The sequence below is a fragment of the Arvicola amphibius genome, chromosome X (assembly GCF_903992535.2).
Source record: "Arvicola amphibius chromosome X, mArvAmp1.2, whole genome shotgun sequence".
NCBI classification, from domain to species: domain Eukaryota; kingdom Metazoa; phylum Chordata; class Mammalia; order Rodentia; family Cricetidae; genus Arvicola; species Arvicola amphibius.
In genome coordinates, this window is record NC_052065.1 from 27,497,040 (window position 1) to 27,523,268 (window position 26,229).

The following is a 26,229-nucleotide window of genomic DNA, read 5'->3' on the forward strand; positions in this document are numbered from 1 at the left end:
ACACAATTTCATGAAAGCCAGGAAGAGGTCCTCCTACTGCATACGCATTTAGTTCTCAACAGAGAGGACTGCGGATGGCTTTTGGGAAGACTTACTCTCTCTGAGGAGTGGATGGGGGTGGGTAGGGGTAAGTTAGGGGGAGCAAAAGGAGGAGAGGGAGTGGGAACTAGGATTGATATGTAAAATGAGAAAAGATTGTTTAAAAAACTAAATATTTTTTTTTAAAAAGAAAGAAATGCGGGCAAGAAGCAAGCCAGGCTAAGGCTGGACATTTATAAATAAGAAAAAAAAAAGGAAAAATGGTTTTACTACATTGCAGTTATTTTCTAGGTTGTATTCAGGGTAAGTGGGGTCTCTAAACAGTCGAGTGATAGATGGGGAATGTAAGTGGAGTTAAGTGGTATTAGTATGTAGAACACGTAAAGGAGATAATCCTTTCTATTTGGAAACCCAGCTATCAAAGATTCCAATCTACAGGAAAAAAGCTTTCTGTTCCAAAGCTGATAAACATTTGCAAAATTTCAAGAGTACTTTAAACATCAGGAAAGCTTTTTTCTAAGGAAAATTATGTATCCCTTTATCTATTCACATTGTGTTTTTAAAGGCACCGCAATATTTAAAATAGTTACTTCAAGAATATATAGAATGGTTTATTAAGAAATGAAAGTATTTTGACTATTAGAAAGCATTTTAGGACTGGAGATGCAGCGAAGCAGGGTGCCTGCCTAGCACGTACAAGTCCTGAGTTCCACCCCCAGCACCATATTAAAATACAGTGTGATGGTTGGTGCACTTCTGCAATCCCAGTGCTCAGGAGGTGGAGTCAGGAAGATCAGAAGTTTAAGGTCCTTCCTCAATTCCTTATCAATGTGACCAGCCTGGGTCACATGAAATCCTGTCTCCAAAGAAAGTTTTAAAAAGAATTTTAATTCTACAGCATGAAAAATAGTAATTTTTGAATAATGGATCTGCTGTGAGCTCAAAAGTAGTTGAAAATTAACATTAGGAGGACGGTTCATGGACTTTACAAAAATGACTGAACATGGGTGCAATATTAATATATCTACTCCTCCCAATCAAGATTTGTGAAATAACATAGAGTCCATGCCACAATGAATATGAAGAGAATGCAGAGTAACAGACACAAAGTCGCTCAGTATATAACACAGCAAAGGAATTTGGCTCATTCTCTCTCATTGTCATGTTATTGAAAGGGTTTAGCTGGAAAAGTATGCAAGGTCAGAAGAACTTAACACAGTTTAATATCAGAGAGCAGTGTGCTAGAGAGTTATTGTTATTTATTTATTTATTATGTATGTAGTGTTCTGTTTTCACGTATGCCTGCACATCAGAAGAGGACACCAGATCTCACTATGGATGATTGTGAGCCACCATGTGGGTGCTGGGAATGGACCTTAGGACTTCTGGAAGAGTAGCCAGAGCTCTTAGCCATCTCTCCAGTCCCCAGAGAGTGATTTTTAAACTACAACTATAATTTATGTTCATTTTTCAGAAGATAGTCCATATTGTTACTGCTTGACGCTTTTTTTTTCTTTTTTTAAAAATAAAAGAGTGTCTTGCTGTGTTGCCTAGGCTGATCTCAAAGCAACCTTAGCCTCCATAGTGCTGGGATACCATGTGTCCATCACCACACCTGTTTAACAGAAGTATTCTGAAGGGTGGCCAGTTGACTGGAAGACTTCGTGTTAAAGGATACGTTTTACGTTGTTATTCTTTGTGAAGCTCTTAGTACTTGGAGGTGGAAAAGAGAAAGCACTGACTACACTGGCAGTATCGAATGGAGAACTATACAATTTGCAAAACTAAGAGCTAGAGGCAAACTCTGGGCAGCATCGTGGGCTGGTCTCTGTTGAAAAGAATAAATAAAGACCCCACAATCCTGGGATCTTAATTAACATCCACTTCTATACACCAGTGAAGAAAGTTCCCACTTTTACTTTCTTGTTTTCTATTATGGCATAGGAATTTTAAAATCATGTTTTGCTTTGGTCAATAAGACAATCAGCCTGGATTCTTATCTATTTGCTCTTCAGAAACACACAGGCTAGTGACTTCAGGATTCTTCGATATATAGAAAAAGGAAAATGGCATGAAATTAAACTCAGATATGCTGTGACACTGGAAGGTCAACCTATACATACTAGAAGCGACCTTATTTGTTCTGTTCACCTTCCAAAGCTTCTATGCTCCAAACGTTAACTACTTTGTACACTGTTCTTGTGTTGGGCTTTCTTGGGGCTTCTTCTCTGTGAACTGCTAGGGACACAATACAGAAAGCTACACAGCACTTTCTCCAGTGCTGGAGATGGAACCCAGTGCCTCATACATGCTAGACAAGTGCTCTGCCATCAAACTACACCTACAAGCCCAGAGGCTTTTGTTTTTGCCTTTTGTTTGTTTTTTGAGACAGGGTTTCTCTGTGTAGCCCTAGCTATCCTGGAACTCATTTTGTAGACCAGACTGACCACGAACTTGGAGATCTGCCTGCCTCTGCCTCTTGAGTGCTAGGATTAAAGGGGTGCACCACTACCTCCCAGCCAGAGTCTATTTTTAAAGGAGTAAAATAGTTATGACAGCAGAGTTACTGAGTTGAAAACTATCTGATGGTGCTGGGTAGAACGGGGTGTGAAACACTCAGGCTGGACTAGTATCTAGTTTTAAAGTTTACACCAACTTAAAAGTAATCAGGTTTTGAAGGGGAAAAACAAATATGTTAAAATGGTCTTACCTCCAGCGACAAGTCCAGATTCTCCTAACTGAATAGCTACCCCAAAGCCTCCAAGCTTAACAGGTGCCGAGTTTTCTTTTGAAGCGAGGAGAACACAGTGGGGCTGAAAAGAAAAATCAACAATCAAACCTAAATATAAGAACTAATTGAAAATAATTCAATTTACACAAAACTAAATAATACAGTATAGTCATACTTAAAAGAATGTTGGAATTGGATCTGCAGGATGGCTCAGAAGGTAAAGGTCGACAACTTGGGAGTCACAAGGTAGAAAGAAACAACTCCTAAAAGTTGTCTTCTGGGCCCCTTACCTCTCCCCAATAAAAACTACATGTGTTAAAAAATTAAAAACTTATTATTAAAGAACAAATTTCAGTTAAAAAAAAAAAACTTCTGAAGCTGGGCAGTAGTGGCACATGCCTTTAATCCCAACACTCAGGCAGGTGGATCTCTGAGTTTGAGGCCAGCCTGGTCTTTAGAGTGAGTTAGTTACAGGACAGCCAGGGGTCCACAGAGAAACCCTGTCTCAAATAAACAACCAAATAAATAAAAGCTTCTGAATGCTTGAATTCTTTGTTCTCTTCTCACATCTGAATGCTTTCTCTAAAGACTTAGCAATTGTTTCCTATATTGAGCTATCATTCATAAAGCATGGATGCTCAAGAAGTGCAGATATATTTTCTTTTTCTGTGCAATAATCTCTTCATTTGACAATTTATATTTGTTTCAGCAAAAATACATGGTATACATCTTCCCGCTACAATGTGATTTTACTTAGTCACTATAGTCTGACCCTTAGGGATGCTAATGGCCTTTGCTTTGCTCACCCTCCCCATCAATCTTTCTTTTCTGTTTTTTTTTAACCCCTGAGTAAGAGGAATCAAAATGACTATTTTATTGTTGTTAAGACAGGGTTCCTCTGTGTAACAGCCTTGGCTGCCCTGGAACTTGTTTTGTAGACCAGGCTCGTCTCCAATTCACAGAGATCTGTCTTCCCTTTCTTCCCAAGTGCTGGGATTAAAAGTGTGGATGTTGGGTTATAATAACTTGAATTGAGCTGTGTTCCTAGGGATTTCTCCCTGGGCATGTCTTGCCTGTGAATCTATTCTTCTTTCTTGGTTTCCCTGTAGGATCTCATCTTCATCTGTTTGCTCTTGGAAGTTTGTTGGAAGTGGTATCAGAAAAGAAGGTAATTGTAATAACCTTTTGGTGCCCGCTCCATTACTATATTCTCTGTTATACCTATCGTACATTCAAATACTTCTTAAAACATGGCCTAATATGAAAAGACAAGCCTTTTGAGCTAAAGCACTTTTTATTTTCTCTTATATGATGGACTTACAAGTGGCTATAAGCCACCTAGTGTGTGTGTGTGTGTGTGTGTGTGTGTGTGTTAGGAACTGATATCATTTTAAGTCAGTTTAGCTCACAAGATAGTTGGCTTGAAAAAAGGCCCTACCACCCTGAACAATAAAACTGAGCTAGTATACCCATACAGATGTTTGACAGTGATAAGCAGAAATGGGAGGGATCCTTATTCTTTCTAATAAGAGCATCAGAAATGCTGGATGCTGGGCAGTCATGGTGCACGCCTTTAATCCCAGCACTCGGGAGGAAGAGGCAGGTGAAGTTCTGTGAGTTCGAGGCCAGCCTGGTCTACGAAGTGAATTCCAGGACAGCTAGTGATACACAGGGAAACCTTGTCTCAAAAAGGAGAGAGAGAGAGAGAGAGAGAGAGAGAGAGAGAGAGAGAGAGAGAGAGAGAGAGAGAGAGAGAGAGAGAGAGAGAGAGCGCATCTACTCTGGAAGTTATTCTGACTGTAAGAACATTTTAAAGGTCTTTACACTGAGTGCATCATAAAGAAAGATGAATCCTCAAATAGAAGTGTACATAAGTATATGAGAACAACATAAAGAAAGAGAGCGGAAGAGAAAGCAGGTATACAAATCAATAGTTAACAAACTGGCATGACAAAACAGTGAGAAGAGCCTATGGGAGCTGGGGCCATAGCTCAGTGGAGAGCACTTGTCCAGCACATGCAGGTTTGAGAAAGGATGGGCAGGAGAAGAAGATACAGCTTAGATTCAAACAGGGTCTCTTGGTCATGCCTGTGGAAGCATCTTATCACTTTCTTAGGGAGGAGTATAAGCTTCAGTCAGAAGCCCATGTATGGTACATTCCTCATAGTCAGTTGACTATATTAATTCTGAAGTTAATGTTATATTGTAATCTATGTAATTCTCATCACTGTGGATTCAGACATTTTCAATCAATCATGTGTGAAGAGTCATAAAATTTGTACTCCTGGTAAAAATGAAATAAATCAACAGATACAAATAATCAGAAAGCATATAATATAAAATTAAGCTGGTGAGGATTTGGGAACTGCTATTTCATTTGGTTTTTTTTTTTTTTTTTTATTGGAGCCAAATCTGACCAGAGACTAGAGTGAAGTTAAAGAAAAAGCAAGCCACATAGAAGCAAGCTCTGGGTAGAGAAAACAATAAATACAAAGGTCCAGTGATATGGGGAGGGTTTTTATGTATGAATAGTGGAAAGAAGGATATTTGGGAAGAATGAGCAAAGGTAGAATGCTAGGAACTCTGATCAAACATCCTTAAAACCATGGTCAACACTAGATTTTACACTGATGACGATGGAAAAACTACACGGGAATTCTGAACGTGGAGCTCTATAATCACCGTGGGGTTCAGAAAGGATCCCTCTGACTGCTCTGAAGACCAGTGATTGTAGGAACACAAGAATGCGTGACAAGAGACGACTACAGCTGATCAGGCATGAGATGACGGCGATATGGACAGAAGATGACAAGACCCGGCCAAACATAGCTCATGCTCCAAAGGTAAAGCTGAGAGGAACTGCTGATGGATAGATGTGTAAGAGAAAGAGGCGGGCCAAGCTTGACAAGCAGGTTCTTGGAGTGAAAGTAAAGATCATATACTGAAATGGGGAATTCTAGGCGAAGAATTTGAAAGAAGAACTATTGAGTGCTAGGTCTTGTAAAATACTGGGGGGCAGGGACTGGGATTAGGTATGCGAATTTGGGGATCAACAGCATGCTAAGAGTATTTACAGCAAAGATAATGACGTTTCTAAGGGGGTGACTACGATTAGAGAAGAGGATGGAGAGTTGGGTCTCCGTGGGTAATTGGAACATGAGGCGAATCTGGCAAAATCAAACAGAGTGGCCAGACAGTGAAACAAGATGAACATCAGAGTTTGCATCTTAGAAGCCAAGGGAGGAACCTTTTTTGAAGAGGAAATGCTTAGTAGTGACTAATGTTACTAAGGCCATTTTAAATTGAGACCTGAGAACAGATGATTAGATCTGGCAGTTTGGAAGTCACTGGAACCCATGATGAGAGTGGTATTGGTGGAGATTAAAATGTCCATTGAACTAGGTTCTGCAGAGAACGGGAAGAGATGATGTGGAGACAATATGTATAGATAGGTTCCCAAGTTTTCTGTGCGAGGAATTGAGATGGGACACAGTTAGAGGAACTTATGGAACTGAAGAAGTCCCACCCCCACACTTCAACCTTAAGACCAATCATATAACTTCATTGATTTATCAACTTCAGTGTTTCTAAAAGAAGACTTAAAAATAATTACATTTAAAATATAAACAATTTATGTAGTCATTTTATATAAATCATTACCACATCTAAAAAGCAACGACTGTAATTATCTTTCTTTGAAAAAAGGATTTTATTTTTACGTGTGTGTATGTGTGTGTGCGCGCGCATGCATGCATATGAGTGCAGTGCCTGTAGAGGCTGAGTGGACATCTGACTCTCTGGTGCTGGAGTTGCAGGAAGTTGTGAGCCATTGACTTGGGTGTCGGGAAGTGAAGCCTGGTCCTCCGGAAGAGCAGGAAGTCCTCTTCACTGCTGATCCATCTCTTTAGTCTCTCTAACAGTCGTATCAAAACAATGCTTTTTAGTTGTGCTTTAGTTTAAAATAAAACCCAAACCCTAGTATTTTGGAGGTGAAGAAAGGAAGATCAGGAGTTCAAAGGTGGCTCCAGCTGTATATTAACAGCTCCAGGAGATTCTATCTCAAAACAAACAAACAAACAAACACCCAAATTAAATGGGATACATGACCTTCTATTATATACTTTCCCCTTCTATTATATTCCTTCCCCTCTCCAATTTTCACGGTATTTATTTAAGATACTCAGTAATTTCCACCACAAAAATCCCCTACAGTCTAGATTTGGCTAGTTGTACCCACGGGTTTATAATCTATTATACTTTGTACTTTGCTGCATTTCATGGAGATTCATAGTTAGATCTAGAATCTTGATTAGAGTCAGGTTCAATTTCAGTTTTATGTACTGATACTTCATGTGGTTTAATTGCCATATCTCATCAGTAAGAGCATGTCTGGTTGCCCTGCTTTAGGTACAGGATACAGCTGTAGGTTCAGGTGTTATTTGCCTGACCCGTCGTGAGATTTACTATCAACTGTTCATTTAAAGGTGTCTCCAATTACAGATTTTAACAGCCTCATTTCATAGATTCATACTTTCGGATCCTAAAAACTTAGTATCTGTAAAAATACTAAAGTAAAATTTGCATAGCATAAAATGTGTACATCAGAAGATACTCCCAGAGAGTTTGGATGAAGAACATCTGTGTAACCCAGAGCCCTATCAGGACAGTCCCACCAGTCCAGAAACTTCCTCATCCATTTCCCATTCACTCTCTGCTGCCGTTCTACACTGTTGTGCGAGTTTTCCAGCAGGGGCTTGCTTTGCCAGTCTTAGGACTTCGTATACACGAAAGCATAAAATGCGCTATTTTGTGCAAGTTTCCTTTCAGCATATTTCCGAGATTCAGCCATTCTCTTGCGATCAGGAAATCATTTCTTTTTATTACTACATTCCATATTTTTCCACTCTCCTATGGATGGACATCTTGACTATTTCCTGTTTTTCTTTGTGTGTGTGTGTGTGTGTGTGTATGTGTGTGTCTCTCTGTGTGCATGTGTGTTTGCATGGTACATGCACATGTGTGTGCAAGTACACATGCCTATAGACATGGAGGCCAGAGGAAGTGTCAGGTGTCATGCTCTATCACTTTTCGCCTTACACCTTTGAGACCAAGTTGCTTACTAAACCTGGAGCTACACCGGACCCCAGCAAAGCCTAGGGATCCTCCTGACTCCATCCTGCCACTTATCACTGAAGTTCCAGGCTTGTGAGGCCATGGCCAGCCTTTATGGGTGCTGGTATCTGAACAAGTGCTCTTAGCCACTGAACCATCTCTCCACCCCTCTTGTTTTGTTGACATTTATTATGAATAAAGGTGCTATGAACCATTTCCAGAATATACAGTTAATAGCTAAATTTTCTATTATAGATTTATAGACTTTACTACATTTGATATGTTTCAGTCAGTTGCTGTTTTCTTTTTCATTTTGATGATTAACTTGCCCCACTTTTGGCTAGTGGGAACCCCTCTAAGTCACCTCTTAAACCCTTCCCTATGAGTACAGGAGTCTGTTAACTTCATTGCTTTCAGGCACAAGAGGTCGTCCTAAGCTTGTCTTACTCTTACCCCAGACCAGAAACCAGTCATTTTTCTAAGGAGCCCCATTTCCTTTCAGTGGGAAAAGGTATTTTAAATTTACATGAGGCTGCTAAGCATACAGTTATTACTGTTTCTAGCAGACGAAGCTTAAAATGTGTACTTTATAAAAGGGGAAGAATTACAAATTCACTCTTTTTCGACTGTAAGCTTTTGACTTCTTTGATTTAGCAAGTAATTTTGGAGCGTAATCACAGTGACACAATTATTCACTTGCTCTGCCTGTACCAGAGAGTCTCAACCTGTGGCTCATGACCCCTATGGGGGGATAGTCTATCAGATATTCTGCACATCAGATGTTTACATCACAATTCACAACAGTAGCAAAGTTACAGTTACGAAGTAGCAACAGCTAATTTTATTGTTGGGGTCACCACAATGAGGAACTGTATTAAAGGGTTTCAGCACTAGGGAGGTTGAGAACCTCTGGTCTATACATACAGGTTTTAAAATAATAATAATACCTACAGCAGTAGCAGCAAGATTAGTATGATTTCTTTGTGATTCTTTTTAATCATTAAATTATATTAGATAAGGTCAGTCATAATATTATTTCACTACTGGACAAATTAAGAAGCTGTAAGTCTGTATTGATATAAATAAATCAGGAACCAAATACATGGGAAGGAGAGGAGATACTTTTCAATGGCACGGAACTCAGAGATCTGCCTGTCTTTGCCTCCCTAGTCCTGGGACTAAAAGCATGTACCACTAAGCCTGGAAGAAATGTCTTTCCTTAAGTAAGTAAGTAAATAAAATATAATATTGGAATCAGAAAATCCCCATTGGTGATTTTCATGAACATAATTTATCCAGGTAGGAAACTCCAAGGATGCTAACTAGTTGGGCAAAGTTTGAAGAGTGATAGGATATTTATATATTCTCAAAGTACCTCCCTACAGCATACTTACTAATTACAAAAGGGAAATAGTTATATTTCAAGGGAGAAGCCTAAAAGAAAACTAGCACAGAGAACATTGCTAATACTGGGACTAGACAATAATGCATGGTCTCTGATATGACACATTGAGAAGCCAGTGGCACTTTTATGTTATTCTTGGCAAAGAGTACAATGAAATCTAACCATGGAGAAAAACCCAAGAGACATTCTAGAAATTAGCAGGTTTATGTTCTTCAAAAATGGCTCTGGATTCAAGGGTTCCGTGAAACAAAAGAAATATCATAAATAAATGTGATTTTGTTCTTATTTTTGCTCTAAAGGATACTACTATTAGGGCAACTGATGAAATTTATAAGAAGGATTGTCAAATACATAATGGTATTCTTTTTTAATGTAAACTTCCTGATTTTGATTACTGTACTGCACAAATAAAGCTTTTTTTGTTAATGTCTAAAATTATGCTCTGAACCACCCATCCTATTTTAAATGCACCTAAAATAACTTCTCCATGTGGTTGTACTTTCATTTTGTCATGTAATGAGGCTCATTTAGTTTAATTAGATTTGTACAGTTTGGTGTTTTAATTACACAAACATGCCTGTACTTCCAAACTCATAACTGCAAAACAAATAACACCCAGAGAGGTCAGGTTTTTACCTTCTTTTACTACTCCTCAATATCTCCCTCCTCATTGGAAGAGTACAAAAAATAAGGAATAAAATACATATTAAAATACATACATTTCCTGTAATGCGCCCTGTATATATAGAGGAGGTTCCTTTTGAGCTGCTTCTATTTTCTCTGGGCAATGAAAAGCAACTACCAGGTGAGGGTGGGGGAAGGAACCAGGGTTGCTGGCACTTTGAGAGGGTTGAAATGTGAAACTATTTTTGAAGGAGGATGAACTAGGGCAGCGGCTCTCCAGTTTTAGCACCAGCATCACACAGATTGTTGGACCTCATCCCTGATTTCCTGGCACTTGAGACTGGATGAGGTTTAGAGTGTACATCTGTTACAAGCTTCCGGATTGTTAATGTCACTGGTCTGGAAGTGAATTTGAGAATTCCTGGATTAAGGACATTAGGATCCACATTAAGAACTGCTGGCAGTCCAGGGGGCCATTTAAGGTTTCTGACAGCTAATCTGAAGCCAGGCCACTGTGTAGGATTATATCCTTGTACCCAGCAGTCTTCATCCTCACTGCAGGAGGTAGTGAGCTGAACTTCACTAGGGTTGGGTTTCACATAAAGAGGGCATGATGACAAACAGAAAGTTCAGAATGAACAGGACAGGCTCATATAAAGAACTAGAAGATAACAGTCAAATCTGATGACAACCCTGATGATTCACATTGGGAAGAAAATGTGGCTACAATATGAGAACACGAAAGTTTAAGAACACTATTTTGAAATGGGATGGCTTAGGCGTGGGAAATAGTACAACACATAAATAGTATTTATATTATATTTTTAGGAGATAAAAAGCACTTTATGACTCATTTAGTCATGAAAAATTCTGCCAGGATTTTGAAGAGATATTTGCATATATACATTTGTTGCAGCAGTATTCAGATTTTCCAATAAGTGGAGATAACCTACATGGCCACTGAAAGATAAATGAATAAAGAAAATAAAATATAGCCAAAGTTGGAATATACAGCCTTAAGTATGAAGGAAATTATATTACATGCTACAGCACGAATGAACCTCAAGGATAATAGGCTAACTAAAATAAACCAGTCACAAAAGGTTTACTCAACATCCCAGAATCAAGGTTGCTAATGTTGAGACTAGGGGGAGAGAAAATTAGTGGATAGCGGTTTAGAGTGTTAATTTTGCAACATGAAAATGTTACAGTGATCTGTTGCATGATGATATAAGTGTACTTAGCTCTACTGAATGATAAACTCAAAACTGGTTACGTGGTAAATTCAGTGGTATGTGTCGCTTACCACAGCAAGAGAAAAAAATACTGCCAGACAAAAGCAGTGAGCATCTGCTTTCTCAGAGATTCACAAGGGGGAAGTAAGAGTTATAAAATATTTTTATGCTAGCAATGTAAAATTACTGTCTTGTGTATTAGATTCTTAATAATCTCTGGAGATTATGATATTTAGAAGAATCTGTCTAGAAATACTTAAAATGTTAGATGAATCCCAATGAGTTAAATGATATTTAAACAAAGCTGCAGACTGACAATTATGCTTTGACAACAACCAAAAGGGGAAATGACACTCAAGTGCAGGGCAGCAGTTACACAAATGAATTGGTGGTGGTTAAATAGTGGACTGGGACCAGAATGGAAGCTGCAGAGCCTCGTCATATTTTCCTTGAAATAGGAGAGACCACTCCAGTTTACTTAGGTAAGTTTATTGCTGTGATGAGGAGAGAGAATGGCACTACAAATCACACCTAGTCCTCGGTTTTTAAGGTTGTTTAGGAAATAAATCCAGGGTCTTAAAAGAAGATACAAAAGTATACTAAAATAACGTAGAGACCAAATAAAACTTCAGCAAAACTGAAGAGTTAAAAAAAGGGCTATCACCAATGTTAGTATAATTCAGGGCAAAAGACCATTTCATGACATGCAACTTCTAAAATGAATCCATAAGAAACAGAAGTTCAGGGGTTGTATTCTAAAATCCATATAGCAAATCAGTCATCATTTCTTTGGAAAGGGGATCTGCTTGTATTTTATGGCTTGTTGGCATTTTATAGGATGACTGAAGCACTCCCTAGTTTAAGCTAGAAGAGACGCATACAGAAGATGTAATTTCCTAAAGTTCAGCTCTTGCTCTTGCTCAGAGTGGGGTCTTTTAATAGCTTCAAAAGAAGCCCAAGGGCTGTTACACTGAAAAAAGAAAGAAAAGCGGAAAAACAACTGCACCACATGTGAATATAAAAAAGAAGAGAACTCTAGCCAATTGCACCATCACCGGATGGAAGAGCCCAGCTGTCACAACCTGTCTAGGGAGCTTTGGGTTTACTCTGTTTACTCCAGGAAAGCCTCAACTGTAAGTATTCTCTAATATTTTTAAACTGCATACACGAGCCTTTGTTTCAGCTAAATATTGATTATCTAAACATTCAAAGTGAAGCTCAATGTATGCTGATAATGTTATTCTGATATTTGCAAATCTTTCCAACATCAAACTGCTTGGACAACACCTCTGCTTGGTTTTCAAACGAGGTTCTGCCTTTTTAGATAGGATATTTAATAACAATGCAGTTGCATCATTTATATGACATTGTATAGTAACATAATGATTTGCAGCTCAACTTGAATCAACTGTAAGTCATTTTCAAACACTGTAATCTTAATTGTAATGTACTACGCACTATTTGTCTACTTAATCTCTTTACTTCACTAAGCTATATTGTCTCCCCATCTTAAATACTTTTTATATTATTACTATTTTATGGAACTTATCAGACCAATTAAAATTTAAGTTTTATGTTTTGGATTGGAACTCAATAAAGGGAATACTCAAGAAAAGAAAAAGAAAGCACAATGTACTTTAAAAAAGAATTAATTCAAACAACTAAAATTAAAAGTGGACAGTTAAGTTTATAAGAAAATAAAATATATTACTAATATCATTATTTCCCAAATAACATGCTTTCAACTGTTGTTCTGTATGCAGCAACTACTGCAACTTCTGAAGCATGGCCCGAATAGACTCATTTTTATCAGTTCATTAGCAAATAGGTATGTATTTCAGCACGTGATATTGTTAGAAACAATGCCCAAATTATATTTTAAAAGCTATTTTCTTGGTTGCAGCCACTGAAGAAAACCTGGGAGAGATAGCATGGAGGTAGTTGGGGGTACAAGTGCTCACACAGGGCTGCAAACAGAAAAAAACGAATGACTACTGATTGAGTTACAAGTCAGGTCTATTATGTGAATAGAGCACATTCATTTCTTCTTGTCTTCTCTGGAAAATTCTTAATACATCAAACAAGTAGCCTTTGAAATATAAATAAACATTCTTAATTCTTAGTTAATTATAACTAATTCTGGGTGTGGTGGCTCATGCCTTTACCATTACTGTGAATTTGTGATTCTCCTGCCTCATACTCCCACGGAGTTGTGATTACAGACAAGCATGAGTCATTAAGCCCAGTTCTCAACTTTAAAGGCAACAGAAGTTAGTTACCAAGTTTGAAACAGGATATAATTTTTGAAATGGTTGATAATCACTGACCGCTGGGCTATCTATCTGGTATGGTACGACATGTTCCTGTGGCTATTGAACACATTGCTTTTGCTTTATTCTTCTTCAACTTGACATTAACACAGTTCAAAAGACTTATTAGTGCTTTTGTCCAACCATTACTAAATAGTTAACCAACTAGCTAATTAATTAATTACATTTGCATATTAGAGCTGAGGAAATGATCTCAGGGATACGTTCATTGTGCTACTATTTTCCTAGAAACAACTTGATTATTGTTCTTTGGCCTAGAAATAACTCTGAAAATTCAGATCAATGATTTTATTCTGTGAAGCCTGGATTTATTTGCATACTGTTATAGATCAAACAAATGGAAAGATTGGTAACTCTTCCAAAGGAGCAAAGCAAGGTGGTACAATCTCTTCCTAAAACAACCAAGGTAGATGGTGGTAAAGTTTGATCATGTCAAACTACTACCAACTTATAGAATTCAGCATTAATAAGAAAATGATGATCAGCTATGACAGGAGTGAAGTTTAGTGAGGAGGTTCAGGGGTTGTCAGAGTCAGAGCCGAGTCCTTTGGGCATTTCCACTTCAAAGCTTTGAGATCATGGGTAAAGAGCCTACTTATGGCTCCTTTTTTTAAACCTCATATACTATCAGGAAGACTATATAAAAGAAATTTTATCGTGGCAAGTGCTAAATAATGATTAGTTAATCATTTGACCATTTAGCTCAATCATTTTTGACTCTACACTTTGGATACCTCCCAGGAACTTTTAGAAGAAATCAGTGCACAAAGCCCATTCCAGATAAACTATACAGGGTATCCAGGAAGAAGACAGACATGGGTATCTTTATTATATATATATATATATATTTTTGGGTTTTCGAGACAGGGCTTCCCTGTAGTTTCTAGAGCCTGTCCTGGAACTAGCTCTTGTAGACCAGGCTGGCCTCGAACTCAGAGATCCGCCTGCCTCTGCCTCCCGAGTGCTTAAAGGCGTTAAAGGCGTGCGCCACCACCGCCCGACAATGGGTATCTTTAAAAAGCCTTCACAGGGATGCTCATCAACAGATTTGAGTACCACTAAGAATCCCTCCTTACAGAGTCCTGAAGCTTTGAATTCCTAGTGCTAAGATTGGTGTACCTTCCAGGCTAGACTGCTTCATTCTACAAAAGCATTTACTCATAAGGAGGCAATATCTGCTTCTGAACTTTCTATTGTTGGTCCTTGCTTTGCTCTCTGCAGACATGAATAAGAAGAGAAGATCCTCTTCTCCATTGCCTTGCAAAACATTCTCATCTATAGATTAATGTGCCTATTTCCATCAACTTATCTCTATGGCATTATTTGAATCCCACTTCTCCCTATTTCTTAAGTATACCACTGAGGCTGATTAAAAATGGTTGTTACAGGACAGACTATCAGCCTGGGACAGAATCCATGTAAATAATAACAATTTTCATGTAAAACCCTATAGATGTATGAGTTTCAAAGATGGGGTTAGTTTTGGGGGAGGCTGTATTATATTGCTGATACAGCACAGGGAATTGTGTTTCCATGAATGCAGTTTAAGCTTCAGGACTTGTACTTTGAACACTTTATATCGACTTCTCCCAAATTCCTCCTTTCATTCAGGAATATTTATTGTGCTAAGCACCTGGACACAGAGGCAAACAAAACAGACGTGGTTCTTAATCCTAATGGGGTTCAAAATACATCAGAAAGAAAAACTACTTATGGATGGCTATTCCAAGTCACTTCAGCTTCCTCAGTTGTCAGTCATACCACCTGAGTCTCAGCATCCTTCTGCCTACAGATAGGATGTCTCCACCTGAGCCTCTGAGAGTTTCCTGTATAACCACACAACACAACAGTAAGAGAGCTTCTTGCTCTCGTACTGGCAAGGCATACTGCATTATCAGAAGCCCTTCCTAGATTGTCCCTGCATTCTGAGATGTCAGATCAGGCCTGTATGTTTCTACAAACATTGTGAAATCTGTCTTGTGCATCTGAGATACAGCCGCCAAGCCCCAGTTCTTCCTTCACTCCTTCCTCCCACTCCTTTTCTCTTTGTTCTCCCTCCATGGTCCTAAATTGTGGAGACAGTTCTCAAGATGGCTTAACAGAACTTCCTCCTCACCAGCCACTTCCTCTTCCTTGGAACCAACTCCTTTGCTCTGTCAAAATTTAAAGCTGAATGCCACTTTCTATTAAAAGCCTATACTTAACCAAATACAGTTTTAAGAGAGGCTACATTCTTCCAAATATTGTTCTCTCTATATAACATCAAATCAAGAAATTTATTATGCAAAGACAAATGTTGCATGTTTATTCTAATATAAAGAATCTAGATTTAAAAATACAATATGTAGAAGACAAAATCAGGAGGAGGATAACATGGGAGAAGAATGGGTCTAAGGGAGGGGGAACAAGGAATAATGAGGTGAAGAAAAACAGGACTGTGTATTTTCTTTCATGTAGATTATAGAGTTAAATATCTGTCTGTCTATTCAATTATCAATCCATATGACATTAAAGCAGAGGGGTACTATTAAGGGAGGGAAGCAGGGGGACAGGAAGGAAGGGCAAGGGAAAGCGGTGGGGGTGAATATGAGCAAAGTACATGGCATATAAAAATGTTATATTTAGTGAAATACATTTTGTATACTAACTAAAAATGCTTAATTTAAAACAGAAGAAAAACTGAAAAAAATAATTGTGGTGTGATGTGGCTCAGTGGTAGAATATTTGCCTACTTGTAGAAAGTTCTAGGCTTAATACATAATATCATAAGACAATGACAACAAGGAGAGATTAATTATCATAATTAAGATCTATTCTTTCTAGCTGGGCAGTGGTTCTACATATGTTTTATCCCAACACTCAGGAGGCAGAGGCAGAGGCAGAGGCAGAGGCAGAGGCAGAGGCAGAGGCAGAGGCAGAGGCAGAGGCAGAGGCAGAGGCAGAGGCAGAGAGGCAGAGAGGCAGAGAGGCAGAGGCAGAGGCAGAGAGGCAGAGGCAGAGAGGCAGAGGCAGAGGCAGAGGCAGAGGCAGAGGCAGAGGCAGTGGTCTTAATATACAAGCAGTACTTACGTGAATGTGAGATGTTTAGACTAATCATAGTAGGTCCCTAGTATTTTTGTTTTGATTTTTTTTGAGACAGGGTTTCTCTGTGTAGCCCATGGCTGTCCTGGAACTAGCTTTGTAGATCAGGCTGGTCTCAAACTCACAGAGCTACGACTGCCTCTGCCTCCTGAGTGCTGGGATTAAAGGCGTGCGCCACAATCATCTAGCAAGGTACCTAGTTTTTTAAAGATAGCTTGTTTTTCAGTGCTGGGAATTGAACCAGGGCCGCACACATACTAGGCAAGTGTTCTATCACTGAGCTAGGTGAGCTAGGCTCAAAGCAAACGATTTTCAACACTGATTATGTATCAGGGTTAAGAGTTTCACATAAAAGCTTTGTATTTTTACAAATGAGCAAAGAGGCTTAGAAAAGCTCATTTGTCATTGATTATGAAGTTAGGCATGATTTTGAAAGCCCTGCTTTTCAAAAATTTCACTACATCTATTCATTTGTGTGTATGCATGTATTATGTATTTATGTATGTGTGACATGAATGTGCCACTGCATACATCTGGATGTCAGAGAACCCGCAGGAGTCAGTCTCTCCTTTTACCATGTAGGTACCATAGGTCAGGTTCAGGTAAATACATTGCCTTGGCAGACCATACCTTTACCCTACTGAGCCATCTCATCTGCCCCCACAGTCTTTATTTTAGGCCCATGAAAGGGTTTTTTACAAAATAACAGGGCCACTACTATAAGAAAAGAATGTGAGGAGACCTGCTTGATTTTTCCTTACATATATAATTGGTCCCAATAGTTAAATGCCTGAGAATCGTTCAATAGCAAGCAGCACTGGGACAAAGTAGAATTGATATATCTAGAAAGTTCTGGTGACAATCTCAAATGATATACTTCAAGGGATAATTAAACTTTAGTTAGTTAACCTTTCATAATCTCGGATTCCACAAACTGCTTCCCATCTATATTACTGCCCTACACTTCAAGGGTGGGAGTGGCTTATTTGATGCTATCGGATCTGGTTTTATATGACCACTGCATTGTCCTGTGATAGACTATAACAGTCTATGAAAGGAGGCAGGGTGTCAGCCTTGGTCTGTTTTGGTGACTGCACATTTCTATAGATAAGTAATTTTTAATACTCTTATCTTGGTCTTAGGTGAAGGAAGACATTTTGTGTCCTTTTTTTCTATTCTCACTGTGGAAAGAGAGATCACTACAGCATATTCAATACACATCATATGGCAATATATGTCAAAATGAATGGATGCCAACTATGAGGGAAGGGGCAGGACAGGAAGCATTTCTGAAGATGGGCGGGGGCAGCAGGGGATCCAGCTCACCCATGGCAATAAACACCTTTAGGGGATATTGATATTCATCCTTGAAAAATATGAGCTGCTGTTTTTTTTTACTATCTATATTCCCATAACAATATTGCTAAGAATGATTCTCATATGGTTCAATTCTTTATTTTAATATAATAAAAGAAATGAATTCTCGGTGTGCTGTAGCAACAGAAAAGATTAGAGAGATCCTACCGTATTTACCGTTTTGTGATACAATCATGCTACTACACACATTATGTAGATAGCCAGTGGTCCCAAATAAGGTCTGAAATGAAACCCTTATTTATGCTTTGTGTTACAGTAGTGGCTATTATCGCAGCAAATGACTCAATGTTTGACATTCTGTTATAGGAAACTGAAGAAATAAAGAAGGGCACATAAAGAGCATGTCACTCAGTACTCTGTCTTGATAGCTACAGAAGACACTGAGAAGTCACGTTGTAACAATGACGACTACTTCAGCTGACAGTTGGCCTTGCTCCTCCTATGGAATGTACTTTATAGCTAATTACAGCGACCAAGCCTCACAAAATTTCTCAAGAGTGCCAAACGTTACTAGCTGTCCGATGGATGAAAAATTACTATCTACGGTGTTAACAACGTTCTACTCTGTTATTTTCATCGTGGGACTGGTTGGGAACATCATTGCCCTCTATGTATTTCTGGGCATCCACCGCAAAAGAAATTCCATTCAAATTTATCTACTTAACGTGGCCATTGCAGACCTTCTACTCATCTTCTGCCTCCCTTTCCGCATAATGTATCACATCAACCAAAATAAGTGGACACTAGGTGTGATCCTTTGCAAAGTTGTGGGGACACTATTTTACATGAACATGTACATTAGCATTATTTTGCTTGGGTTTATCAGTTTGGATCGCTATGTAAAAATTAATCGGTCTATACAACAAAGAAGGGCAATAACCACCAAGCAAAGTATTTATGTTTGCTGTATAGTATGGACAGTTGCTCTTGCCGGATTTTTAACTATGATCATTTTGACACTGAAGAAGGGAGGGCACAATTCCACAATGTGTTTCCATTACAGAGACAGACACAATGCAAAGGGAGAAGCAATTTTTAACTATGTTCTTGTGGTAATGTTCTGGCTTATTTTCCTACTGATAATCCTCTCATATATTAAGATCGGCAAAAATCTACTGAGAATTTCTAAAAGGAGGTCAAAATTTCCGAATTCTGGCAAATATGCTACAACAGCCCGGAACTCCTTTATCGTACTGCTCATTTTTACTATATGTTTTGTGCCTTATCACGCCTTCCGATTTGTCTACATTTCTTCACAGCTCCATGTGTCTTCTTGTTACTGGAAGGAAATCGTTCACAAAACCAATGAGATCATGTTGGTGCTTTCATCTTTCAACAGCTGCTTAGACCCAGTCATGTATTTCCTGATGTCCAGTAATATTCGCAAAATCATGTGCCAACTTCTTTTTAGACGATTTCAAAGTGAAGCAAGCAGAAGTGAAAGCACTTCAGAATTTAAGCCAGGATATTCCCTGCACGATCTATCTGCCGCCGCCAAAACGCAGTACAGTACTAAGGGTAATTGAGGCAAATGTGCTAAAACGAAATGGCATAAGCCAGCTTCTTTATTCCTTGAGATTGGGAAAACTATTGAAAAAAATCTCTAGTATGTCCAGAACTTTCATCTTTAGAAGTGATCTTTTACTTGCTTAATTGTAAACTAGTTCAAGCCAAAAGCTTACATTTATCCTTAGATTTTCTAAATATATGTAGAATCTTCTCAGAATTTACTGTTAAGCTAACATTTTAACAATGGTTAAAAAGTTAAGGGAAATTCATGGATTTAACAGCAAAATGAATGAAGTGCCATTGTTTTTCAAGTCACTAAAGAGTTACTAAAATTAGGCACTTGATACTAATTTTAAATATGTTTAAAAACAAAGCAGAAAACATGTTTGTTACTTCAAAAGTGTGTATCACTTGCTGTTGTATTCAATTATGCTTAAATCTCTGCTAACAAATGAATTAATAAAATTCTAATAAAAGTGACACTACCCACTATCACTATCACTGCTTCTATAAAAATGGGAAGAATTTAAATACTAAATATATAAGCTAAGAGTCTGATAGCCTGCCAAAGGACTGACTTAAAGCAGATTCATAGGTGATTCATCCACCTCACATTCTGATAGCGGAAGAGGGTACTCATGCGATGCTATGGCCCAGAAAGTCCACCGCAAGGTACAGCTCTTATAGAAGCATGCAAATACATATATAAAAACGTACATACAACGATGATCAGTTGTCATACCTGGGAACAATTAAGGATGTATCAGGAAAAGCATGAAGAAGTAAACTGTGGTTTCTTTACCACATGAAGTACCTTTAACATTTTAGTGCAAAAAAGTACACACACATGCATCAAATGGGGACATTTCAAAAATAGTATTGAGTTGGCTGGAGAAATGTAAGAATCCTGGCTCCTCTTCCAGAAGACCTTGGCTTGATTCCCAGTACCCACATGGTAGCTCACAACCACCTGGAACTCCAGTTTCCGGGGATCCAACACCCTCTCCTGGCCTCCTGGGACAATGTACAAATGTGGTGCAAAAACATACATGCATGCAAAACAGACATACACATATAAAAATAGCACCGAGTGAAAAAATAGTATTCAGTGAGAAAGAAAACCACACATAAGAGTAAGTCACTTATGTAAAATACTAAAATACTATCATTTTCTTTATGTACACACTATAAAAATTCAAAGCACACATGATAGCGTACAACATACATACCAATTTAAACTTAATGGTCACACGTGAAGAGTTCTGACACAAACATGGTAAGAGCTTAATGCGTATTAAACCCGGGTGCCTAAGTGTCACTTTGAAAAATTTCTGAGTAAAATACTTTGTATATCTGCATGTTAAAATTGAGGAGCAAACTGAAAACTTCATGTATGTTCAAGAACAAATAGTAAGCTCTAAGGAGAAGGGACTTAACACTGACTCCTAGGTCAGTGTAGCTTGGCAAGTTAGAAATCAATAAATATTTTCCAAGTAGTTGAATGAACAAAGGAAATAAAGATAGATGGTCAAATAAGATGGGGAAGAAAAGATGCTTTTTAAAAATGGGCATGATCAGCCTTTCCCCAGTCATTCTGAATAGAGCAGAAGGATAATTGGATATTGCAATCTAGAGAGGAGGTATCCTTGGGGAAACTGCAAAAATTTGGCTAGTGTGTACATTTTTTTTTTTTGCTATACACAGAACCCAAATGCCATTGTCTGAAAATGTCCAAGGCTGTCGTGACAAAGTGCAAGAATCTATATGTTTCTATCACGGAATGTGAAGTTTTTTTAAAGTCAGAATGCTTCTGCAGTCTAAGACTTTCTCAACACAGCGATTTCGGCACCTTGATGATGACAACAATGACTACTAGTGTTACCACTACTACTCTTGAGACAGAGACTTACTATGTCACCCTGGCTGTCCTGGAATTCGCTCTGTAGGCAACACTGGCCCTGAACTCACAGAGATCCTCCTGCATCTGCCTCCTGACTGCTGGTATTAAAGGTGTGTGCCAACATAGCAAACCTAGAATACTTCTTAAAACTCAAGTTAGGCCACTGGCTGGGAAATCAATGTCAAAAAGCATTCATTAGAATGCAGTTAGGAGTTACACTGGTTTAAGTAAAGTGGCAGTTGTAGGCTCTCCTCTAAAACATGTGATCTCACTAGCCTTGAAGAATTGGCTAGGGTTATAGTACCAGAAATTATGTCCCTCCTGTCAATCAGGCCTTGAGTTAAATTAGAAAGTTACTACCAAAATACGTGTCATTATTGCACCTGTAGAGGTATCTTCCCATGCCGGTCATTATTGTAGCTCATAGGTATCCGCTGCGTAGGATACTGGTCGCATCCCTCTCTTGGCAGCTTGTAAAGTACTTTCTAGTACTATAAGAGCTAGTCCTCATACAGAAAGCTTTCAGGTCAGATCCAGTGGGATTCTAAATAACCCTTATACCCACAGATAAGAAGCTTTTTTTTTTTCAGCAGAGAGAGACAATTACAAAAAGCATCATCTTGTCAAAATGCAGAGCTCAATCAATTGATCATGGGGCCGCCCAGCCCCAACCAATACATCTATAGTACAATCCCCATACCTCACGGCTCAGGGAACATTGTGGAAGAGGGAAGTGAAATATTTTAAGAACGACAGGGCCAGAATCTGCTGCAAGATAGTGTCTTCTAGATAGGACACTGATGTTATACCTAAGAAAGCTCAACAATATGGTTGCTTTAGCAAGACTTGAATAATGACAATACCAGTTGACTTGACAACATGGATGAGGGAAATTTCATGGGGCCAAACCCCCAGATGAAGAAGTACAGACAGCTGATGACTGCCAAGAGGGGCTAACTAGTCTTCCTCAGGGAGGGGCCCCTAATTGGTTATCTAATACCAAGTGATTGAGCCTGAATTTATATATAGATAAGCAACACTAAACAGACACAGTATGTTGTATTTATACACTTATACATTTATTTAACTAATAATTAAATGAATAGAAGGGAGTGAAGTAGAGATATGAGAAGGGTTAGGAGAAATGATAACATTTTAAGAAACTGCCAAAAATAGAAATAACTTGAATGAGAAAAAAGCATGAAAATTTTTGACTGGGATGAATTTTATTTTAAATAGATTTGCTTGTATATAGTTAGCACTCAGTTTTAGTGAGCATGATAGTTCAGAAAGTGCACTAATAGCTTGAATAAAGAATAAGTTAAGCAAAAGTATACTTGAAAACACAAGTAACATCTGAGGATAGAAACAAGTTTTCAGTATAATTAGAGGCTTAGACAAAGTGTTAAAGCAATTTTAATTGTTGTCCTGACAATGGTATCAAATACTATTTAAATGAAATTTACTACTTGTTTATATAATTTTAAATAATGAAAAATTAGATTCTATCAATAGTAAGCATTCCATACCTTTTAATGTTCTATTAATAAAAACAGTTTAAACTCTATCAAGAGTTAGAGATGTGGCTCAGAGGGTATATTGGCTAGTTTATGTCAACTTGACATAAGTTAGAGTCATCAGAGAGGAGGGAGCCTCAACTGAGAAAATGTCTAAGAAAATGGGGCTGTGGGCAAACCTGTAGAGCAATTTCTTAAACAGTGAATGATGGGGGAAGACCCAACCCATTGTGGGTGGTGTCACTCTTGGGCAAGTGGTCCTGGGGTCTATTAAAAAGCAGGCTGAGCAAGCCATTAGGAGAAAGCCAGTAGGCAGAAACCCCTCCATGGCCTCTATTTTGGCTCTCTCCTCTAGGTTCTTGCCCTGACTTCCTTTAATGATGAACAGTGATATGGGCATAAGCCAAACAAACCCTTTCCTCCCTAAGTTGCTTTGGTCATGGTATTTCATCACAGCAATGATAACCAACATTAAGACAGCGGGTAAGAGCTGTAACCTGAGTAGCTAGGGGAGTGGTGGTGCAGAGGCTGGCAGATCCTGGGAGCTTGATGGCCAGCTGGCCTGAAGATAGATAAAGCAGACATCTAATGTCCTCTTCTGGCTTCTGCATAGCAGTGCACATACCAGAACACATATGCATGCACAACTATATCCGTCATACACACATACATATGCACGCAGGCATGCATGCCAGCACACACATTATACTGCACACACTATACTACCTGTTACTCTAATTTTAAGGACCATTCAAATAAAATACCCATAGTTCTGGAAACTATCTCATTATTTATATTAAGTGACACAATCTTTATAAACTATTTGTAAAAGCTTACTGAATTAACTTATTCACAATAAAGTAAAATTTGACTAAAGTCTATCCACGTGCAATAACATAATGGGCTATTTACTGATACATATTTCATCTATAAACATTCCTTAAAATAATCTGAATCTTGAGAATAGTTCTAGAGCTTTTAAAAATACATTAAATTTAGGGTTATTTATTACATATAATCTATTTTTCTTTCTGAGCATTGGTGTATGTATGTATGTATGTAGGAAATATCTGTCAACACAAGGGTTAGTTCTAAATACACACAGAAAAAGGAAATTCAGAAGTATATGCATATCTTCACCTTGCAAATGATCTGCAACCAGAACAAGCTTCTAAATAATATCTCACTCACATGTGCAATGCCATATAAGGACAACATGAATTGCCTGGCCCTTGAGTGACACCTCAATTGCTGCTAGTTTTGAGAAAGTATTCTGCACAGAACCAGGCTATTTGATGGTATCTATTTCTACAATCTTTGGAAAAGGCAATTGTACATGAACCTTGATTTTTAACTTAAAAAAACAGATCAATCCTGCTCATACAAAAATAGAACTAATCAAATTACAACAATTTCAACCAAAGCCTACTGAAAAATTACTCATAAAACATAAAACAGAATTTTCTCAACAGACAATATGGATGCTGCACAATTATTTTTTAGGTATCTAAAAAATACTGAGCATACCTAATTTTAAAATCCTTAAAGTTGAAATGCTCCAAAATCTGAAATGTTTTAAAGTTTCAGATACTGGGATTGTAGGGTAGGGATGATCAACTAGTAAAGTCTATGCAGATATTCCCAGATCAGAAAACCCCAAGCTCTAAAACACTTATGGCGCTAAACATTTCAGATAAGGGATACCTAATCTGATAACAGAAACTTACTTAGCTAATACTGAATATGTTCTTTTCCTCACTAGGAAAAGCAAAGGAGGAGACACAGAGAGCAACTTTGATGATATAAGGGGAGTGCATGACATGTGAATGGTTCTCAGAATAGGGCAGGAACTAATCTGAGGGAGACCCAAAGCTTTGCATAGTTTTGAAAAGCTTCCAAGGTGATTGTTATGTTTTAAAAAGCTTCCAAGGTGATTGTCATACATCCCTTTCTGAGAGATGATCACTGCGAATAAAAGCCCCCAACACAAAAAGTTTCTAGAAGGAAGAAATGGCTTAATAAATAGTGTGTGCAAATTTAAAATAAAAAAGCCAATTTATGGCCTTACTTTGTATCACGCTAAAGCAATTATAAGTGGAATACAAAGTTAGTTGTAAATAAAGAGACCATAAACATTAAAAAGCATAGATGACTAGATCATCTGTGGATGATAAATTAATTAATAATGATAGAAATCTCTATAGAGAAATGTCCATGTCATAGCCTGGCCGAGTGGCCACTGCAGTGCCACTGAGCTCTGTCTGGGTTTGCAAATGAAGACTTGGTGAGCTGCTTAGGTAGTGGGAACAATGGGCAGAGATCTGGGAAATGAGATAAGAGATTTGTCCTAAATTCCCACTTTGTCTCTTATTTCCTTAATGCTTACAAGCCACTGGATGGAACTCCATGTAAAACTGTATTCGTGTGCCTTTCATCGTGCACCATAGCACTGTATTGTGGTGTGTAAGTGGCAGCTATATTTACCCGAGGGAATGCAAACTCATCAGCTTTCATTCCCCAGACACCGTCTTTGCTAAGACAATGTTTTTCCTTGTCATTTCACTCTACCTAAGTACCATGGTACTCGCCAAGTCTTTATATATTTGTGTGTTGCATGTGTGCAGGGGTTGGGGGTCAAAATTATGTAGGCCCAGAGATTTCCTTTTTAAAAAAGAGGGAAAACTGAATGGGATAATAGGTAGATTCCTGTGAACTTACTCACACTAATAGAGTGAATACTTGTGAGCTATTATTTACAATTTACATTGGTATAGATTCTTATATATTGATACAAGTTAGTTATATTGAATATGCTCCTATTTCTTTTTACAATATTTGTACACCTATACAAAGTTATTTTCTCAGATTGTATGCATGTATGTCTCTACCTCTCTTTAAGACGTTGTGTATGTTGATATACTTTTAGGATATATTCATAATATTGCATTATATATTTCTACCTCTGATTAAGATACTTATACACTGTGCTTTGAGGTCATTGTCCTCATTTACTGCATAGTTGTTTAAAGACTGTTTAATATTCTGATATAAAGTCTTAGTCACTAAGTTATATAGATATTAAGTATTATAGGCCAACAGTCATTCATGCTTGTCATAGTCAGACTAATTAGGTTCTTTAGATACATAGAAACTGTATTCTGCATAGATAGGTAATCTTCAACCACTTCAAAGAATTGTAGAACATGGCATTTTTAAATAACTTAGGGTTCTGTTGATGTGAGACATAATTGCTCCTGGCAGCACCGATCTATTACTGAGAGAATGTTAAGCACCAAAGACACTCCACTGGGTGCTTGTTTTCTTCTTGGCACAACTGGCCTTTGGGCAAGGAACTGCCCATGCCCTGAC

At 38.1% G+C, this 26,229-nt stretch overlaps 2 protein-coding genes across 5 annotated transcripts in view; one reads left to right on the plus strand and one right to left on the minus strand.

The window, feature by feature from the left end:
• Cask (calcium/calmodulin dependent serine protein kinase) overlaps positions 1-26,229 on the minus strand; it is a 331,839-nt gene that overhangs the window by 107,463 nt on the left and 198,147 nt on the right. For all 4 annotated transcript variants that reach the window (XM_038316597.2, XM_038316596.2, XM_038316595.2 and 1 more), the window contains exon 6: positions 2,750-2,852. In XM_038316597.2, the coding sequence (XP_038172525.1) occupies positions 2,750-2,852 (103 nt within the window). The remainder of the gene's footprint in view (positions 1-2,749; positions 2,853-26,229) is intronic.
• Positions 18,321-19,732, plus strand: Gpr34 (G protein-coupled receptor 34). The gene has a single exon (XM_038316599.1). The coding sequence runs from the start codon at positions 18,336-18,338 to the stop codon at positions 19,458-19,460; it is 1,125 nt and encodes a 374-aa protein (XP_038172527.1). The 5' UTR covers positions 18,321-18,335; the 3' UTR covers positions 19,461-19,732.